At 41.9% G+C, this 20,826-nt stretch overlaps 1 protein-coding gene across 1 annotated transcript; it reads right to left on the reverse strand.

Moving 5' to 3' along the window:
* Nucleotides 1-65: 65 nt before the first annotated feature.
* Nucleotides 66-19,715, reverse strand: LOC119021973 (carbohydrate sulfotransferase 11-like). Its single transcript, XM_037102595.1, has 3 exons — nt 19,170-19,715; nt 8,052-8,131; nt 66-1,574 (listed from the first exon to the last, which is right to left on the reverse strand). The coding sequence occupies exons 1-3, from the start codon at nt 19,261-19,263 to the stop codon at nt 729-731; spliced, it is 1,020 nt and encodes a 339-aa protein (XP_036958490.1). The 5' UTR covers nt 19,264-19,715; the 3' UTR covers nt 66-728.
* Nucleotides 19,716-20,826: the final 1,111 nt, after the last annotated feature.

Here is a 20,826-nt window from a genome sequence, read left to right on the forward strand (position 1 = left end):
TGTCAACTATCAGAAATGTTGCCGTCAAAATGTCTCAACAGAAATGAATCCAGTACTCAAACCAATGAACACATTCTTGCTGAAATGCATTTATTTAAAAATGATGAGAGAAGCTAGATCTATTTTGGTTTGTCTGACTTCGAAGAGCCAAAAATAACACAATAAATTAAGACAATGTCATAGTTACACAAAAATCTCTTCCTACAGCACAAAAAAAAAGTCACAGTTACAAAAGTTGTCTGCAGGGGTGAAATAAAGGCCCGTGTTCAAAGGCACGTACATTTGGAGACATTCGCCCGCTAAATAAGATTTTAATACTTAAATTGTGCTGTGGCACCTTGTAGAGATTACATCTGTTGTGCAAATTACACTTTTGAAACAGCAGACAACAACTGAAATGAAACCAAAAGTTGAATGGCATTTCACACATTGAAAGGCAGTGACTGAGATCCACTGGATCACTGTTGACGATAAAATATCATAGAACCTTCTTCAGGCAACAACTTCTTGCAATGAAATGTCCTCTTCTACATGGGTGCTCTGTGCACACAAGTTCTTCAGCCCGATGAATGGATCATACCATTTCTTTTAATTTTAGTTAATTTTCAACCACACGTGCAGTCTGTGTGCAAGGCCTTAAAAAGAGATCTCAAAAACAGACTGCACATTTAACAGAGTCCAGGCTCCACAAATTCAAGTCGAGTCCACAGCTGAGTGACGTCCCAGCCTCATCTGAACTTGAGGTAGGCTGGTATAGAGTAGTTGAAGAGCAGGAAGTCCATTCGGTAGAGGTTGTACAGCTTCTTCTGGTAGAAGGGGCTGATGTTTTGGAAGAACTCAGCCGCCATGTCTCCTGTAGTTCTGGTGCTCTTGGACGAGGTGGGGAAGCTGACCTGGTCCTCCACCCCGGCCAGCTGTAGCACGTAGCGGGAGTCCTGCTCCAGCGTCTCGTATTTACCCACCACATCGTAGTGGATGAGGCAAGGGTGGCACAACGAGTGCACCCGCTCCCAGTGCTCGTTGAAGGGCTCCTCTCGCTGGGTGGCCGGGTCCACAAGGTAATAAACAAACTCGTCAAAGGAGACATCGTTTCCTCTCTCCAGAGCCTCCGGCTGGGGGTCCGGTCTGTGCCGCCGCACTATTTTTGTGCCGTATCGTTTATGAAAAGCCGTGTTGTAACTTCTTGTGAATTTGTTGCGGTACGCGGAGACCAGCCGCTCAAAGGGCTCCCGCACGAAGATGAACTTCAGGTAGGAGCGCAGGCGCTGGTTGATCTGGGAGGTGGAGTACTCCGATAGAGTGCGGAGGTTTCCCGCGACATGGGCCTCGTTAGCGGGGATCGCCAGCGGGTCTCTGAGGGATCCGGCGACGCCAGTCAGAACCATGAGCACCCGCTTCCAGTTGGTGCAGGCCACTTTGGGCACGTAGCAGTACAGCAAGCCATGCTGGTCGTCCACAATGACATGTTTAAGGTCTTCGGGGATGAGGACTCTGCGTTTGCGGGTGTAGGAGCGACAGGCGTCTTCTAACACCTCCCGTCTGCCCTGGTGGATTGCCTGGACTGGTGACTCAACCTACAAGAGACAGGAGAATAAAAGAATAATTAAGCGAGAGGAGCTATTTACCAGTTATAAACAATTTTTTTCCACATTCCACATTTTGGCCATGATTCATATGGTTATAGTAACACTGTATTCTCAAAGTTAATTCAAAGTCAGATTAACCAAAAGAACACCAGCAGTCTGCGACAATCAGAACAGTTTTAAAGAAACCCCTAGGTCGGGGTGTCAGTTTTGATTAATTTTACTTTCAAAACGAGAGGCACAGAGTCCCAGGAGATGCACACGTCCAAGTTAGCTGCCACAGTGTTTTGGGCATAATCATGAACGCAGGCCGACCATCATGTTTGAGTGCTGAAGACCCGTCTCTCCACTGCACAGGTCAGATTTCAGCAAGGTTGTCTAATCTGCTTAACCAAGATGCTCAGAGTGAGTAGCACACTGGGCTACATCTCCCAGTCAGCACTGAGGAAGTGATAGGTAAGCAAGTTGTGACTTAACAGATTGACAGTTCGCCATTAATATTCCAACCCCCCAGGGTCAGCCGAACGACAAATGCTGAAATTATCATCCGAAATTGTAAAATCTTCTGCAGTTTTAAGGCACTGGCTCCAATAACAACAAAACTTTTTTCACATATGCCTGTATAAGTAAGTCAGTGGAAATCCACCTCAAAGCATTTGTGACAGGAGAGAAGCTCATGTCAATTTTCAGTCGGCCCTCGGAGACCATACTGAGACAAACCATCAGAATGTATAACATAGAGGTTAGCCAAGTGGGGCAGATCTCCTGCCCTTTCTGTATCGAGCCAAGTTCTCTTCTTATGAGAAAGTATATTTACAGACACTTCTCCCCTGGAGGTCTTAATCATGGTAAATCCCTTGCCATCTGCACGCTGCCTTAATAAAATCACAGGTCAGCCAGTTCAGCTTGGCCTCCTCATGGCACAAACGCCTTATTTACTTCTTTCATTTACTCAGCCTCGCTCACCAATGCAGCGGTCGGAGCCTTGAGCCTCTCAGTTTGACTTGGTGCCTGACACTATGTGTGGCTCTCTGTGTTTACTGGCAGACACTGGAACATCAGGGATACATCGGACTTGCCAAAAAACTTTTGAGCCAACACTGACCCTTCTTTCAGCAGGAGTGTGTCTGCTTCGCGTACACAACGCTGAACTTCAATACCTTCCTGCATATCAAATGCACAACTTAGTAGCCAGCAAAGGAAAAACATACCATTCAAAGAGAATATCAAAATCTTCTGTTCGTGTTGGGTAGATAGAGTATACTCATCTCAAATGTTGTGAAAAGCTGCCCTCGCATTTAAGCCTTAGATCAACTCGGTAACCAGATCAATACGTCCGACATTTCACCAAACGCAGGTCATCGTCAGCCAATGGTGGTCAGTCTTTTTCATATCAAGGACCTCTAAACCGATCAAAATTAGACCACCCACATTTGACGAGATTTTGTTCTGGGGTCCAAAGATCGTCATACATTCTGTCATGTGGTACTTAAAGATGGAATTATAGATTTTGGTGAGGACACCCTGGAGCCCACTCAAGGAAACCTGAAACTTAATCTATGCAGGATGCTTTGACAGGGGTGTAGAGATGGAAAAAAGAAGAAAAAAAAACTCATGGAGAGACTTTTATCCTTTGAATTGGAATTTAATTAAAGAACACACACATTTGTAGGTGTTCTGTGTCGCAGAGGGTGCCACTTGTCATTTGTGGGCAAGGATTCTGCTTTTTCAAGCTCTTTTTATGGGTATATGCTCTTTCTTATAGATGTTTTTATATCAACTGATCAAATGACTACATGTAATGTGAAAGTAAGGTTTGTTGTGACAAAGCCACAAGGAATTTTTACCCAGCTTTGCAATTCTCTTTAACCCTTTATGGAGCCTTTTAGCATCTTTCAGCTCATTAGTTTGGTTTCACGGCCCAAAACTCTTTTGTTTTGGGTGTTTAGCGGCGTTCTCATCAGGCTCATAGACGGCAGTTAGTGACGAGCCAATGAATATAGTGGAGCATTTGGCAGCCCACGAGTCAGATACTTCCCTATTTGACTAATTTTCTTCATGACTTTAAACGAATGCCAATGTTTCCTCAGGTCAACCAGAAGTTAGCAAACATGCCTAGGTAATGTGTGGCATTTCCAGCTTAGAGAAATAGTATTGAGACTTTTTATGAACATTTGCATTCACTTTCTGGACGTTTACATGTAGGTCAGATGGTCTGGGAGGTCTAACATAGTTAAATGTTTCATTTGAAGTATATTTGGGTTATTCAAATAACAAAGACAAATTATCTTTCACATTTCCTTTATTATTATGTAATCACGTGTGCCAGTCAAATAAAACCCATTACCAAACGATCGAAACATTTCAACCAAAGGTATAAATCATCCATAGAGCTGGATTTATTCTGGCAACTTCATGGGATGCTAGTCTGCAGGCCATTATCCTCCATTATGGTCATTTTGCCTTTCACTTGATTGCAGGCTGCACATTAGAATAAAAATGCACCGAGCGAGGCACAGAAGAACAAAAGCATTAACATACTGTGTTTTCATATGTAAATAAATACAACAATCGCGCATTAATCCAATTCACTGCCTGTTTCCATCCTGACAGCTTAGCAGCTTCCCCCCGCTGGGGAAGCGTTTAAGTGGAAAGGAACAAAAAAATATCACAAGCAATTAAAAGTAAATCATGTCTGCCGGAGCTGCTTTGTTTTCTGGCGTGTACACCTTCCTTCTCCTCACAGGGAGATTTAACTGGAGACAGCTGTTAGAGGGCTGATTCCGCTGCACTGTTTCTCCAAGAGCAGCTCAAACACATGGATGAATATCTGACAGTATGGATGGATTTATACAGAGATAAAGTGGCCATAAAGCGCCTCACCCAGTGGTGCTATTAGAGAAAAAGCAAACATGGTCAAAAGCTCCACCAGAACAGTCATGATGTGCTGACAAGCCCTTGTTCTAAAAAGGCCTCTTGAGTCAAGTGTGTGTTCAATTTGAAACGTGATTTTGTTCCAAACCCAGCGGGGCAGAAAAGGCATTTTTAGTTACGTGAATACATCAGCACCCAGTGACGCAGCCACACTTGCAGAGAAACTACATAAAGTGAGATAATGAATTCCAAGTAGAGACACTCGGGGCAACACTGCTAATAAAATTCTGTATGTGGTCATATGTCTGCGTAATTATGAGCTCCAAACATCTCGTACTTTTAACTGATCCCTCGAGCGTTAAGTGCAGTTTAAGAAGCAGGCAGCAGCTGGATGAAAACAGGCTACTAAATAAATAATCCTCTCATTTACTGCATTTCCTAACAGGTAGGATTAATGTCGAGTTCCGTATAGCAGCTATCCAGACATGATACTCTACCCCATCAGAAGAGCTCAAGCTACAAACCAAAACCATGTTCGAGCTGCATAAGATATGTTGTCATCATTAAAAAGAGACTGATGGGTATGCCATTTTTTCAGGCATGTGGTCATAATCCAACATATTGGACAAATTTAAATATTGACGTTACGGTGGAATCACCACCGTTGTTATAAATCATCCTGAGGGGAACACTGATCGTCCCTCAAATCACTTTTTCATGATACTGCCTCATACTGTGTAATCTATACAAAGAATTCAAATGCCTCTGTGATCAGCATGTTTCTCTCGCTCTCCTCAAATCCAGCTCTAAAGTCACCGATCTCTTGTCCGCAGTATAAAGTCATGAATCCTCCTCAATAAATGTCACTGGCGTAATTCAACAAAGATGGCCGACCTTTCTTTCTGCCGGATAAATCAACAACAAAGCAGCTGTACCTGACATGAAAAACATCCCGATGATCAACACATCAGGAGGGATCTGGCGTGACGTGTATTGTGTATCGGCCTGTTAGTTACTCAGAGCAGGGGAAGCTTTCCTTGAGGTTCAGCTGAGATTTATATGGGCTGGATCGAGACAGATGGATTTAACTGAAAGTCTGTCTCACATAGCTCTGCATATCCCACACACAGGGACCTGGGCAGACGTTTTACAGCCCGGTGGCTCCATTAACAAACAGCAATCATGTGCAACACCCGAAGCCTCATTAGAGCCACTCTGATGTCGGCTTGCCACACTCAACTGTTAGCTTATTAGGGTTTGCAGAACATGCAGTTTGCGTGCTGCACTTCTAAAGTAATTATGTACATACTGAGCATTTCTCCAAACCATAAAGGTCTAGCTCATCCTATCTACACCTAGTAATACCCAGCCAGGCAGCTTTTATGGCGAGGTTTTTCGCATTTCCGCATCTGAAACCTCAGCCTTGACTGCTCCGCCTCATTAAAATGGAGGGTAATGGAACTGTGGGTAATGAGTTAATGGAATATTGAAAAATTACACCCGAGCAATGCAATGGCCATGTGATCTCACTGTGAACAGCTCTCACTGGCCTGAACTGAAATCTACCGAAAAACTCTGCGAGCTGTTGACAGACATGATGTCATTACTCATTAAACAGGAAGGAGGCGGGCTCGCTACCAAATTACAGCAGCAGCAATAATACATGTAATAATTATGGTAATTATGTGTTTATTTCATCCCCATGGGCATTTAAACCTACAACTGCATTTAAAGATTAATTAGACGTATTAGAATTAAGTTTACACAAATGGAAAATAGCGCACTGGAATACTTCATCTTCTTTTTTCTTCTTTTATCTGGAGTGCAGCATTTCGGTCTTCTGTATGCCTAAAACTTTTGGTATGGATCCTACAATGAGATCTAACATCAGAACCCTATTAGGTTAAAATATTCTCATCAGGGTGAAGAAAAAGCCTCCTCAGACAGAGCAAATATATTTGTTCATCAGCTGACAACAAAGATATTGACTGTACTTGTTCCATTTTTTTCCCACAGATGTTAGTCTTGATTTCATGCCAGTCTTGTGAGTTGATCACACTGTAGAAATGTTTGGCCTCCAGCAGACTGTGGGATGTTACAGAGTTTAATGACTTGGGGAATTTTTAAACCTTCAAACCATATGTACAAGTCGTTTGTTGCAGACACAGTGTCTACCAGATAAGCTGGTAGGCACAGACAGAGTTGCCCATGATGCAATACAGGGGATGGACATAATGATGCAAACCAAATGAAAAAAGGGTGTGCATTTCACTGACTTTAAAGTCACCTCTGAAATCACTGGCAGTTGGCAGCTGTAGTCAAACCCCTGTACAGTGAAGTCATTTTATGGTTTCAAAGCATGATGTTAACCTAACAATGTCTGACACTTCAGTAAACACATGATAAAGACGATGTTTTAGATTTGAAATATGATCTGAAAAAAACAGATTAAAGCACATGTGTCTGTCATCAGAAAGTCATTATTAGTTCACACAAAAATCAAAAATAAGAAAAACAAGTATTGTTTAGTTTATGACAGATGGTAATATTTTCAAGCCAAATGAGCTCATGCCCTGTACAGTGAAGTCATGTTAGTCATTTCTTTGATGCCAACATGACTTTCTTTTACTCTAACGTTACTTTAATTTATGCCAACATGTAAACGCTTGTGTGACGATGGGTTTTCGTGCTTTAAACCTGTCCTACCTGTTGAGGTTTTGGGACCCTCACAATTAACTTCTCTCTGCCTGTAATGCTAACCTTGTGCTTCTGTTAGCATTATGTTTGTTAGGAGCTGTTATCTTTATACTGGAATTACATGTATAATGCAAGCAAGCCAGAGCTGACAGGCTAAGACGGGTGTGTGGTAAAAGTTGCAAGTGCAAGTGCTGCATACGAATTTACCTCTAAAATAGTGGTTTTTACCCGTTTATATCAGGTAACTTCACTCTAACCACTGAAATGTCACTACATAAGTGAACACAAGTGTTTTTTTCCCCCTGCTGCAGCCGTATTCCCTAAAATTTGGAAAAGGCAAGTCTTTCGCTAAAACATATTCTAGCTTCAGCTTCCAGGTTTAGTCATATGTCTCCAGTTTCCCTCATTGTTAGGATGGTAAACCTGCACATGATGTTTTACTTTTACAATTACTTACTTACTGTTCCAGTATCACCTTACCTTTTACGGTTATTTACTTATTTTTTCATTTCCTGTCACTAGTGACAGTCTTAAACAGACGGCCCTTATATTAAATTCCAACCCCATTTATCTAAATTCCCTCTGTCCAGGATCAGACAATGCAGGAAAATGCAAGGAAGACACAAGGAATCAGATCATTAATTATCCATCCAAAGGTGCTTGTCTTAATTTTTCAGTCAGAGCCCAATTTGAGTTTTGCATTATATAATATGTACGTATATGTAAAATGTATGAGTAATCCTTAATTTAAAAAAAACTAATAAACAAAAAAAAACCCAATAAATAACTAAATAAATAGCTAATGTTTAAAATAATAGGGCTTGCTGTTCACGTTAACATTCTACAGATTGTTTGCGTTGCTGTTACTGTGTGGAGAAATGTTTAGAGAGGACTGACCTGGTCACCATCATAAAGCGTCTGTAGAGGACTCCTTCTCGACTTCTGCCCACTGCTTCTATCATCGACTGACTCCGAGGCTGAGGAGACACAACACATCTGTCATGTAATCTGACTGAAAGAGCCTCCAAGGCACAGATGTGTTAAGTCAAAGCAGCAATCAGACTAGTGCAAATTATCATTAACAACAGAAAGTTAACAAACACTAATAAAAGTGAGTTATAACCTACTTCTAGGCACAGACTGGCTGTCTTCACCATCACCATTTCATTTCACCACCAAACACGGCATTGTTTAGTCTTCTAACAGCGTAAATGAGTACACCCCATTTGAAAAGTAATAATTTAAACAATATCTCAATGCACACAAAAACAGTTTCCAAAATGTTGACAAGACTAAGTTTTATATAACATCTGTTTAACTTATAACATGAAAGTAAGGTTAATAATATAACTTAGAGAACAAAATTTTCAGTTTTACTCAAATTAGGGTGATGCAAAAATGAGTACACCCCACTGAAAGTCTCTGGAGCTTCAAAACTGTATGGCGTCGCAAGGAATACAAAGAAAAATGCATGGTGCCTACAGTGAAACATGGTGGTGGCAGCGTCCTTATGTGGGGTTGCATGAGTGCTGCTGGTGTCGAGGAGCTGCGTTTCATTGATGGCATCATGAATTCACAGATGTACTGCTCTGTACTGAAAGAAAAGCTGCTACCATCACTCCGTGCCCTTGGTCATCGTGCACTTTTCCAACATGACAATGATCCTAAAGTTGAGCATCACTCTCCATCCAGCATCCAGTCTCTAAAAGAGATAATTCTTGAAGAATGGAAAAAGACTGATGTAGCAAAATGTTTCCAATGTGTTCATTCCATGCCTAGAAGACTTGGGGCTGTCATTAAAAATCAAGGAGGCCATACAAAGTACTAGATGTAGTAGTTTTTGTTGTGGGGTGTTCTCATTTTTGCATCGCATCCCTTATTTGAGTAAAACTGAAAAATGTGTAATCTAAGTTATGTTACTGAGCTTACTTTCATGTTGTAAGTTTAATGGATGTTATATTAAACTCATATATATATTCAACATTTTGGAAATTGTTTTTGTGTTCATTGAGATATTGTTTAAAACGGTACTTTTCAAAGGGGGTGTACTCATTTACGCTGAGCACTGTACATCACACAGCTTTGTGAAGGAGAAAATGTTCCACCAATCAAAAAACCGAAGAAACAGTAACACTGGGAATAAATCCTGTTGCATGGGAACAATCATGTTACTTTTATTGGTTTGTTATTGCCATAGTTTGATTTGCTCCAGTGCTATTGTACGCTAGATAAAATGCTTTGGCAGTGCGTACAATAAAACTTTCTATATAAAAAGCAACTATTGTCAGACTTTGTGGGTGAAAGGGAAGCCAAAAGAGAAGACATATGACCCAGATAAGATCTGGGCATGTTGCGAGGCATTGCTGGGTACATGCTTGAGCTCTTAGAGGGATGAGCTTTCATCTCAGCATCAGATTACACAGCTTCACAGGGTCAAAGCCACAGAACACAGTTCCAATACCTGAACCTACAATTTCATTTGGGCAAACATAAAAGACGCCTCTACAAGGCAACGTGGCACTGCAGTGCTGTACTCGAATGCAGCTTAATCTAGGCTCACTTTAAATGTGGTTTTACACATAATGTCACATGACCTCCGTGAAGGTTTTAACTTACTTTTCATGTCATGCAGGTTTGTCACTGACCACTGGAAAAAAAAAAATCAATGGTGAGATTCTTAGCTCCATTTTTTTCTATGTTTAAAACAACTCCTCATCTTGTAAGGCATCAACATTGTGGGCCTGCCAGCTATAGGTGTGTGATGTCAAATCAACACACACAGGAAGCTGTGTTGTTCAGAGATAGGCTTCCAGCAGATCCGTGCCACATATTGTAACCTTGTGGATACGTCTGATTTTCAAATCTATATACTGTATGTTATAAAAGAGTGGATGACGTGTTTTTGTAGGCTGGAAGTTGACATTGCCCTGGTTCCCTCGGCAAAAAGCCTAACAGATTGCTTTACTAAAACATAATGGAGCTAAAGTTACCAGTTAGAATAGTTTGCAACTAAAGTCTGCCTGTGTGTTATTTCCTACAAAAACAGGCTTTAGGTAATACTGATAGATCACATGGCTCACAAAATTGCTGTTAACACAGTTATGGTCCGTAATTAAAAAAAATTGATAAAAGAAAAATGTAAAAACTGAAGACATCCAAATATACTGGTGCTGATTTAAAAAAAATCGCACTAACTCCAGACAAAAAAAGGTAAGAAACAGTTCAACATGCCATAATAGTCATTTAACATGTAATATTCACCAGGTCATAGTTGAATTCATAGGTCAGTGTGTGAATCTTGAACAGACAAAAATGGCTGGCTTGAGCTTGCATTAATATCAAGTTCAAGACCCGCCTTGCCAATGCTTGAACAATAAAATGATACCTGTTTCCTCCCAAAAACCTAGGTTTCACTGGAGTAAACATCTGTAAACAGAGCTCCAATGCTGCAAGTCGGGAATCAGCAGTGATGTCGCTCACACTAATGGAAAAGTCCCATTATCTTCAGTATTGCCCTTAAAGAACCTTATTAAGTAATCCACATCCTCTCTGCACTTCACTCCGCCAGTAGCTCCAGAGTTGCTGAGACAGCATAGCATTTGTCATCTGTAAGCGTCTGAATTTACAAGTGCGCAGGATGAGATGTGTGTGCCTTTTTCCACACCGGTGTGTGATCGGGCCAGTCATGGGTGCCAAGCGGCTTACGATCTGTAAACCCCACTGGCACACCGCTGGTGGAGGCAGCCAGTGAGACATGCACGGAACTGAATGTGTAGTTATGACACAGATATGATATGAGGTAACTGAGCATGCTGCGTTTACAGTGATAAAAGAACAGACCTGTGATTTGTAAACATTACCGTCCAACTACAGATCAAATATTGTGGAAGCTCAAAACGACTGCCAACTGCTTTCTATTCATCACAAGACCTTAGTGTTAAATTTAAGTAAACACCAGCAATCGAGATTTAGGACCTGGCGGCTAAACTGCAATCTGCTTTATGCAGGAAACAACAAAAATCACATTAGCCTTTTTAGAATGTCCATGTGCTTTTACTCCAGCCTTAGTTGGTGACACCCCAGCTTGTTAATGCAAAGTTTTTCAGCCATCGACCCCCAGTTGTAAAATGTTAGCATTCCCTGAAAACAACAGAGTAAATAAAACTATTTCTGCTTGCAACTGCGTTATTGTGGAAGTAATTCTGACACAACTTTCTAAAAAGTAAAACTAGATAGGCTGTGTACTACAGCATTCATACCATCTAAATGTACAAGAAGATGCACTGTTTGTAGAGAAGAATTATTCAAACAGGCTTTAGAGGTTTCAGACGTAATTTTAACACTTAAACACTTTGAGCAAGACAAATAATTTATTGTCTTCACAGTCATTCACACAAAGCAGTTGGTGGTTGAATGTCCATGTGACGTGCACTGTGTGTGCTGTAACCACAGGTGCAATTTCAGAGTGTCTTCAGCAGCCATTATTACAGGTGATAGACCATGAGGAGGCTGCCCGGTTGTTTAAAGACTACATGGTTGTGTAAAGATGAGATGTGTCTGAACACATAGATGCATACACTCCCTTACAGAATACATTTCACAATCATTTTCAGATTTCTTGGCTGCATTTAGACTTCGATGTTTGACAACTGAACCAACCCAGAGCGAGTGAGTAGTTGAGTAATTATGGCATTGTGTAAGCTTACCAAATTAAAGTGAAACCACAGTGTGCAGAATGTAAGAAATGACTACACAAGTATATTGATATATGTTCAAGGCCTGCTCACAAAAGGCATTGGTACCGTGAAAGTTAATACATTTGTAATTACATCTGTGGGAAACATATTGTTCTACAAGTTGGGTTATACTAACGAGGCTTGTGGTGGCCGGTGTGGCTGCCAAGCTGACTGCTAACACTAACACTCATTAGTCACGTAGACTTTTCTATGTGTGGTTCTCTAAACTCCTCCCTGGCATGTTGTTCAGAATTGTAAACCATTTTGTTTGATAAAAAAGCTGCTGAAAACTGAAAAGCTCTCTGAGCTATCGAGTTTGCTAACAGTAAAGATGACCTCAATAAATTACTTACCGAGAATACATTTACATTCAGGGCATTCAGCAGCCAATTTGTCCAAAGTGACTTTCAGTAATTCATACACACATTCATACACTGATGGCGGTGGCTGCCATGCAAAGTGCCGACCTGCACATTATGGGCAGTTTTGGGGTTCAGTATCTTGCCAAATGACACGTCGACATGCAGACCAGGGGAATCAAACCAGCGACCTTCTGATAACAAGATGGTGGCTCTACCCCCCAAAGCCACAGTTGCCTGGGTAGTTAAGTTATTCAACACATATTTCTGTCTTAAAACTGCCTGAAAACTATTGATTTATCAAGGAGCAGTTTATTTTGAGGACAGAGGAGGAGGTGACCAGTGTACTATTAGCCGATGGCATAAATCTGTGGGTCAATATGAAAAATATGTGCTCATATGCATGTCCACAGTGTCTAACTATGTCTTACTGGTGGAATGAACAGACTCAGAGAGCTACAGTGAGCTGTGCATTCTGGTACAGTGCACTGATTTTACAACTGTTTTCTAAACTACCAGTGACTCAGGAACACATTTCCGACATGACCGCTCCCAGAGGCACCTTTCTTTTTTACCTCTCTTAAATGAACACCAGTCAGAAGAGGTAACGCCTGAAATAATTTAGAACTGACAAATACCTGGCAGACTGTGCACTTTTCAGCAACAAGCTGAGATGGCACACTCACCGGGCTGAAAGAGTGCATTGTGTGTCATCACTCCCTTGCTAATGTGGCGGGCAACTCGGCAAGTGAGGAAATTTACAATCCACATTTTGTCATGAAGTATTTAACACAGAGCCAGGTGGAAATCTCCAGGTATTAACTGTTCGAGCTGAGCGGCTGGATGTCGTGCAGTGCAAAGAAGGGGATACGTGCATTGCAAAGGAGCTGGAGGGAAAGAGCTATGAAAGGCTGAAAAAAAAAAGTGTCTCCGAGAGTGAAAAAAAACACTACAGAGTCAAACACCACTTCTCAAGCTATGGACTCAATCCTTATGCTATCCTAACTAAACACTGTCTCAGCTGTTAGCTCAAATTCCACCACTCGGGAGATTCACCAACCCCGCCTTAGTTTTATTCAAAGGAAGGAGTAGTTCTGTTGGTTTAACCCTGTCTAGACCCAACGCTGTAGCATTCCTCCTGGCTCGTGTAGGAGCGAGGGCTTAGGAAACGCAGAATATAGAAAAAGGCTGATGTGTGTTCGTCCTGTCCGGGCCATAAACGGAGCTCTGTGTTTAGGTCCCATTGGGGAAACTAGGGCCCCCTCCCCCCTCCAAGGCCTCTCCTGCCAAAGAGCAGCTTTACTGAGAGACGCACTGTCCGAGGGAAAGCCTGATCCTTCTGGGCCATAAATGTGTGTGTAAAGGGTGTCAGTGTGAAAGCAGAAGCATGTGGGCGGTGTAGTGTCAGTTTAATGAGGCTTAGAAGAGTGTACGGAGATGTGGGACATGAGTCTTCCTGATTCATTTCACAGGGCTACAAAGACCTGATGCGCACCTTTTGCGTTGGCATACTGGTTGGTTTGCTGGTTATCCATTTGCACGCACACCTGCATGTAAACAGCTGCAAAAACCTGCCATCTAACAGGGTGATGGGGAGAATCAAAATGTGCTCTGACATCTGCAGCCGTTGGAGCAGATGTCACAAGTTTTCTCCTCCGCTCTTCTGAATCCTCTCCAATGTTTAAATCTTTTACTGGAGAGTTGATTTCCTGCCACAGTCAGCTACACTTACAGGTCAGTCACAAGCCTATTATTTGTTTACGAGCACAATAATTTTTTTTGGAAATTCCCTTTTTGTTCAATAAAAACAATAAGTGTTGCATAATCTGAAAAAGGACTACGGCAGTCACAGGATGCACTACAGAACAAAGGTGCTCTGAGCTAAATGCTAACATGACAGGAAAACCTCCTGTTGGTCTGAGTTGGAACTCTTCCAGCATCATTCATAGATGGTTACCCCCACTGCCAACCTTATTCATTATAATTTATTATTACTTTAATAGTTAATATCTTCTGTTATGTATTGGCAGGGTTTTGTTAAAAACTGATACAAACAAGCAGTATACACTAAATCGGCAATAAACAAGTTTTTTGCTTTTGCATATCAATGGGAAGGAAATGCGAATTGCACAAGACGATACCTTGGTCGCAGTTTAGATTGGTTTCCTATCAACCGCTTTTATTTTTTTTTTACTAAGCTATTTTGTCTGCCAACAGGCATGTAATCTCCTGGGAAATGTATGGCTGACTGTCGACTCCGTCAGGCTGGCAGCCTGGCACCATTTCTATCTGCTTTCATGCCTCTGATGTGGACTGAACGAGTGAATAACCTCCACATCGTCCTGTGCTATTGGTAGTTATGACTCATGAGGAAAACAGAAAGGAGCCAGTTAGCAAAAGTGGTGCCAACAGTAATACCACTTGGGAATGGAAAAGTTGTCTTTTTCCATTTTTAATAAACTGATAGTATTAATACTGAGGTTTTACTCGGATATAATTGCCAAGCAATGGCGGCTTTTACGGCCATTTTGCCAACAGAGACTTGTGTTACATATAAAGATACAGCATTTCCAACTTGCAATTACAAATAGGAGGATAATATGAACTGTTTTACAGACTTTACAGCTTGTTATTACACACACTGAACAATATGATATAATTGCAGCAATCAGGTGCTATTGTTCGCATTTTTACTTTTGCTAGATGATGCTTAACACAAAGATCAGCTGAGGCGACAAAATGGAGAAAGATTTCCAGGTCATTAACCAAAGTACTGAACCAGGTACAATGTGGTCAGGGGACCACCATGGGTATTACCATTTATATTGAAGGGAATGAATCTATTAAATAGTTTTCTGGATTTTTCACCCTAAACTGTCCTTCTTGTTGTTTGAAGGCAGCATAAACTACACTGGTCAACATCTTAAACTTCAGTCTCTCCACTATCATTAGGATGCAACCTCAGGGAACAATGAACATCTGTACCAAACTTTCTGCCAGTGCATCAAGTAGACATTGAGATGATTGGCTGGATAACTGAATATATTTAGCTCTATACCTTGACACCATAATGACGCTAGAAGAAACAACTGGATCACCAAAGTCAACAAAAATCAGATTCAACCCGTGGGCACCTTGGCTGTCTGTACCAGACATGATGGCAATCCAACCAACATTTTTCAAGATATTTCAGTCGGAACAAACGTTTTGGTCTAGCTGACTCCTGACTTACATTAGCATGGCTACAGTCCAAAGAATTTAGTGAAACAATACAATTCTCTTGAGTGGTCTTATTAAGCGATATCAACAGTGAGAGAACAAACCTGCAAATCAAATTACTTGAGGATTTCGGCTCTAAAAGCAGATGGTCTTAATGGAGGGAAAAACATGGCCCAGAGTAACTGCTGAATCATCAGCTCCTGCAGCTCTGTGTCGTGAATATGCAGCTGGCTGGAGGGGAACAGGTTGGAGCAGCAGGGCCATCCTGACCTGTCACAAGATAACCCCCCCGGATGGCAGAGGATCTGACAGCAAGACTGATTTCCTCTGGCAACCGCAGGATATCAAATGGAGATTGGTTCGTGCACTGTTCCTTTGAGGATGTTCTGTTCTGCTTTAAAAGTGGATAACGTCACATCAGAACTGATGGCATGTCCAAGTCACGTCCAAGGAATCCCTGGAACAACTATGTTTAATGTCCTGCAGGTGTTCCGATGACGCTGAAGTGCTGAACAGTTAATCTTTATGAGTCTCATGGCCTCAAGTCAAGCCCAGACAAGGATGGTATGAGATGGGGGAACCTCTTCCAGCGCAGAGATAACGGCAGTAGCCCCGAGGCCAAAACCATCTCAGATTCTGCTTGTAATTAAATTGCCAGAACGAGCTCCCTGATAACCATCAGCTCACATCTGTATGGGTAAATGATACTTGTGACATATAAATGGGTGTTCCTTGGTTTTACTTCCAGGTGGGTGTGCAGCAGAAGATCCTGTCTATAAAATGCAACACAATCCAGACCACGCCGCACCACACAGCCTTCTTCTGCATCAGTCCTTGCATCTGTGCAAACTTCCTTGATAACCCACGTCTGCCCTCGTAGTAAAGAAACCTCACGACGGAAGAACTTCCCATCTTAAGGAGTCATTTCATCTGGATCAGTGAAAATGTCCTGTAACTCTTAAAAGATTGACAAAAATATGCTTGCTTCTGGCAATAAGGTGGTTCATTCTTTAAAAATCAAGGTGGATTGTCTTGAGTCAAGCTCATGTACAAAGCACGTTGATCTGTACTGGAAACAAGTGATATTATGTCAGCTCAGGCAGATTTTTTACTTTCTGAGAGAAAAAAACCCCATCTGTGGTTTAATAAAAAAAAAAGGAAAAAAACAGATGTCACGATTGGTTAAAATGGTCAGATTTTTCAGGGTGGGAGACATCTCAGTTTCGGTAAAACTACTATTTCCATCCTCTGTATCTATGACAGTGCAGCACACACAAGATATGCAGCAACCCCATTCTGCATCTCTGTAATTATCCTAAATTTAGATTAGCTCTGCGAATCCTGTGTGCAAAAAGAGTGTAATTCCAAAACAAGACAATTGCATACTGTACGACTCTGACTTGGCAGTGCATTCCACTGTTGCGGGGCTGCACTCATGCAGCTTTCATAGTCTTTGAACAAACGATATGACCTTTACCCCAGATGGAGCAAGAGGGGGAAGGTGAGGGGGTTCAAAATGCAAATAGCACAGACTGTGCATATATGAAACCAATTAAACTGATTTAAAGCTGACAGGCAACTTTGATGCCTGAAACATGAGACACGCTGCATCTACATTAAAGTTACACAACGGCAAAATATCAGAGGGCAGCTCTTATATTACCTCTACTAGACTGGTTGTGAATATCTTAAAAGAAACCAAAGCCATCTGTTCAATAAAGCACATGGACAGTGTACAGGCAGTGTATCAGGATGTGAAGTCAGCAGAAGACTAAAAAAACACAGTGGCTTTAAGTTTTAAACAGAAACGAGCAGATGTTGCTGCGGCGGCCGCCATTGTTGATCTTAGTGTAATAATAACCTCCTCATGTGTCGCCATGTTTTGTTGTGGTTGTAGAAAATCAGAACTTCTCAAGGACGACAATCTGTTTTCAGACAGTGGTGGTCTGAGCCCGGATTTGCCCCTTGGTGAATATATTTTTGGTCATCCAGGTGCATATAAAGTATACGGTAAAGCATTTGAACGGGGGCTGCTCACAGCAAACGCCCACTTATCTTATTGTAATACTTGGTTTGTAAAGAAAGAAAGAATGAAAACTCAATGTTAGGCCTGGACCAACCAACATCCCAGCTGGTGAAAAATGACACGACGAGAGAAGCGAGGGAGATCCAAAGCAGTAAAGTTCTGTGCCATAAAATCAAAACAACGAGCTGAAAGATGCTAAAATCTCCATTTAATGCAGTTAAATCAGCAAGCATGAACCCTTTCACAAAGAACTAGTCAGCTGATCAACTGTTAACATAAGAACATTGATTATAGCTGACTTAAGGTGCAATATGTGAGAAAAAAAGTTCTCAGTAAAGACAAGACTTATAACATCTTCACAGTTATGCTATCAGTGTATGATGTTGCAATGTTTAGCAAAAACCAGCAATCCGAGGCCCGTCCAGGGTAAAAGCTCCTGTGCTAGCGCTGTGAACACCAACACCTCCCCGATGCTCCAAGCTCCCGGCCTGGACCGCTAGCTGCATGGCTAACTGAGCTAATTAGCTAATGGCAGCTACAGTTAGCAGGAGTTAGCGGTTGCTCTGGTGATATGCTGCCCAATTGTCGCGAACAGGAATCCAATAAGTGTCCAGTACTTACATGTTGCACCTTTTATTAGCTTTATTAACTACCTTTTTTTGGAGGATGACTTTATGGAATCTGTCTGCTCTGCACATGAGACTGGTCTTTCATGGATTCTTAACAACTCTGCTCCATGTCTCACATCACACACATCCAGAACTGACTGACCCCTCTCTTATAAACCCTCGCTCCTCACAGTATGAGCCATATGAGCTTATTTGGTCCACGATATAGCTGGGCCTGTCTGAATGAAGCCATTGTATGTGGCAGAGAGGGAACTGGAATAGGTGGAAACAGATCTGAGCGAGGGCCAACCCCACTACCAGCCAGCTGCAACGTCTCCGTGCCCTCCCTTCCTCCACGTAGCAGAGGAAACAACCACTAATCAGTTCTCTAATGAAACTGTTCCTGGGATCCCGGGATTCCCAAGATCTGCAGCTCTCTGAAAAACTCCAGACACAGAGTGGGAGTGGAGGACATACTGGCGTGCTGTGACAGGTCAGTATGAAAAGAATCGTGAACACTCCTCACGCCACTTTCTCCATTCAAACACTGGAGGGTTTGTGGATCAGATGATCACTGTGCTGTACTGTACTTGACAGTGCATGGGGCCAGTGGGATTGATTCTAAAGGGGCTTGGACATAGTGAGCAAACTCTGTAACAATACAATGTGACTCTCTAGCCAGCTGCACAGTGCAAACTACTGAGACCAACAGGCCAGACTGTTGGACAGCAGAGACAGCAAGTATGCTGTTACCGGACAAAGACACATTTTAAAATGTCCATCATATGTTTTTAGATGGATGCAATCTATTTGTCTGTGAAAGACAAATATACCAAGGGATGATTCAAGTGTTAAGATCTTATGACATTTGTCACAACTGAACTACAATTTGAGTTTAGCGTGGATCTGTCTAATATTTGTATGTATTTGCATATCCGGAGACAAATCTTAGACATTTAAAATCAAATTTAGATTTTGGTGCCTATAGATGGAAAAACTTAAAATTAAAGATTTTTTTTTCTATTTAGCTTCAGTTGTAAAGGTGACAGAGGAGACTGACTGCTCACCTGGCTTCAGGCTGCTGTTGAAGTAGAGGATGACCATGATGAAACATCCCAGGCTCAAGGCAAAGACCATGCGAATGACTTTAGGCTTCCTCATCCTCAGTCTTTGGAGGCGGCCGAGAAGCCGGGCCGAGTCCTGGGTCCGGGGTTCATGCGAAGTGGACGCCGCTCTCGTCGTGTCTACTTTATCACCGACAGGAGCATCGATCCGGCTCGCTGACCCCTGCGGCTCCTTATCGTCCTGTACATCCTCGGCTGTCCAGTGTGGAAGCCGCAGCGGAGACGAAGGGAAGGACAGAAAGAAACGAGCCAGGCTGAACACTTTGTCCGCTCCGCCGCGTCCGTCTCACGGTGACCGCTGCTTCTCAGCGCCGCTGCCGCCGCACACCAACTGGAGCAGGCTGCCTCACTGACGGCGCAGCCCGAGCGGAGGCCACCGCTCTGTTTGTGTAAGGGGGGGTGTTGTTTAACGCGTTAACCCCTCTCTGCCCGAACACGACGTCTGCAGCCCCTCAACCACTCAGAGTCAAGCTCCCGCTCTTATGACAGGCTGGTTCCGCCTGGACCCTTCAAAGTAAAGTCCTGTCCTGAAGTTCCGGGTGATGGACGCCTCCTATCATGTCCGTCCAAACGAGATTAGTAAGGAATCTATGTGCACATGAAGGGAAAATCAAAATGATCTCTTAACAGTATATCAATTTTGTTAATTTTGTCCAATTGCTGTTAAAATACATTAATTTAAAAAATGTGCTACTAAGGCTCGGATGCAAAGTATGAAATCTGCAAAGTAACAAGTTGCTAAAGTTGTCAAAATAAATGTAGTAAAGTAAGAAATACAATAGTGGAAGAGTGGAAGTAAACAGAAAAAAATAGAATTACTCTTACAAGCAACTTACAAGTACCTAAAAAAGATAAGCTTATACACACTGCTTGAGTTAATGTAGGCTACTTACATTAGATACATTCTGTCACTGCCCTTTAGTTATGCATTATTACCCTAAAGAAGAGTCCTGTGTGTTTGCATATGTTCAATATGTTGGTGTTGTAGTGTGCTCCCTAACATGACTGCTTTTACATTAATAGATAGATGTGGTGGTGGGCGTCATAAGAGAGTTGTCATTGTCAAGTTAACTTAAGAAGAACCAATACATAATAATACACATTAAACAGTGAGTTCTGTCTGCTGTGTACAGTTTAAATGGTACAGATTACTTAGCAGAGGACCAATATGAATTGAAAAGAGGTGCAACAGCATAAAACCTTTTTCATTTAAATGGATTAACTTGCGGAGCAGTTGTAAAGGCGAACTGAAGATGTGCAGAAGACGGTTGTTATACATCTTTAATTCTGATATGATATATAATGAAAATGATATCATATAATGATATGATGATATAATGAAAAAAACTACTCGCTACATTCAGAAGGCCATGTTGTTATTTGTATGGTGTGAGTTTTAATGTTAGATGGGCTGAGTAAGATTCAGTCACTCTATCCAAAGAGCTTCATACTATTATTTTATCCACTGCACTACTTTTTCCTCTCTTTAACCTCCAATTATTTGTGTAACTATAGTACTGTATGTTGAAGGTGTCACGGTGATCTACACCTCACTTTTTGTCCTCAGTTGCATAGCCAGTGATGTAACCATATCTCATTA

Source organism: Acanthopagrus latus, chromosome 6 (assembly GCF_904848185.1).
Source record: "Acanthopagrus latus isolate v.2019 chromosome 6, fAcaLat1.1, whole genome shotgun sequence".
Classification (NCBI taxonomy): Eukaryota; Metazoa; Chordata; class Actinopteri; order Spariformes; family Sparidae; genus Acanthopagrus; species Acanthopagrus latus.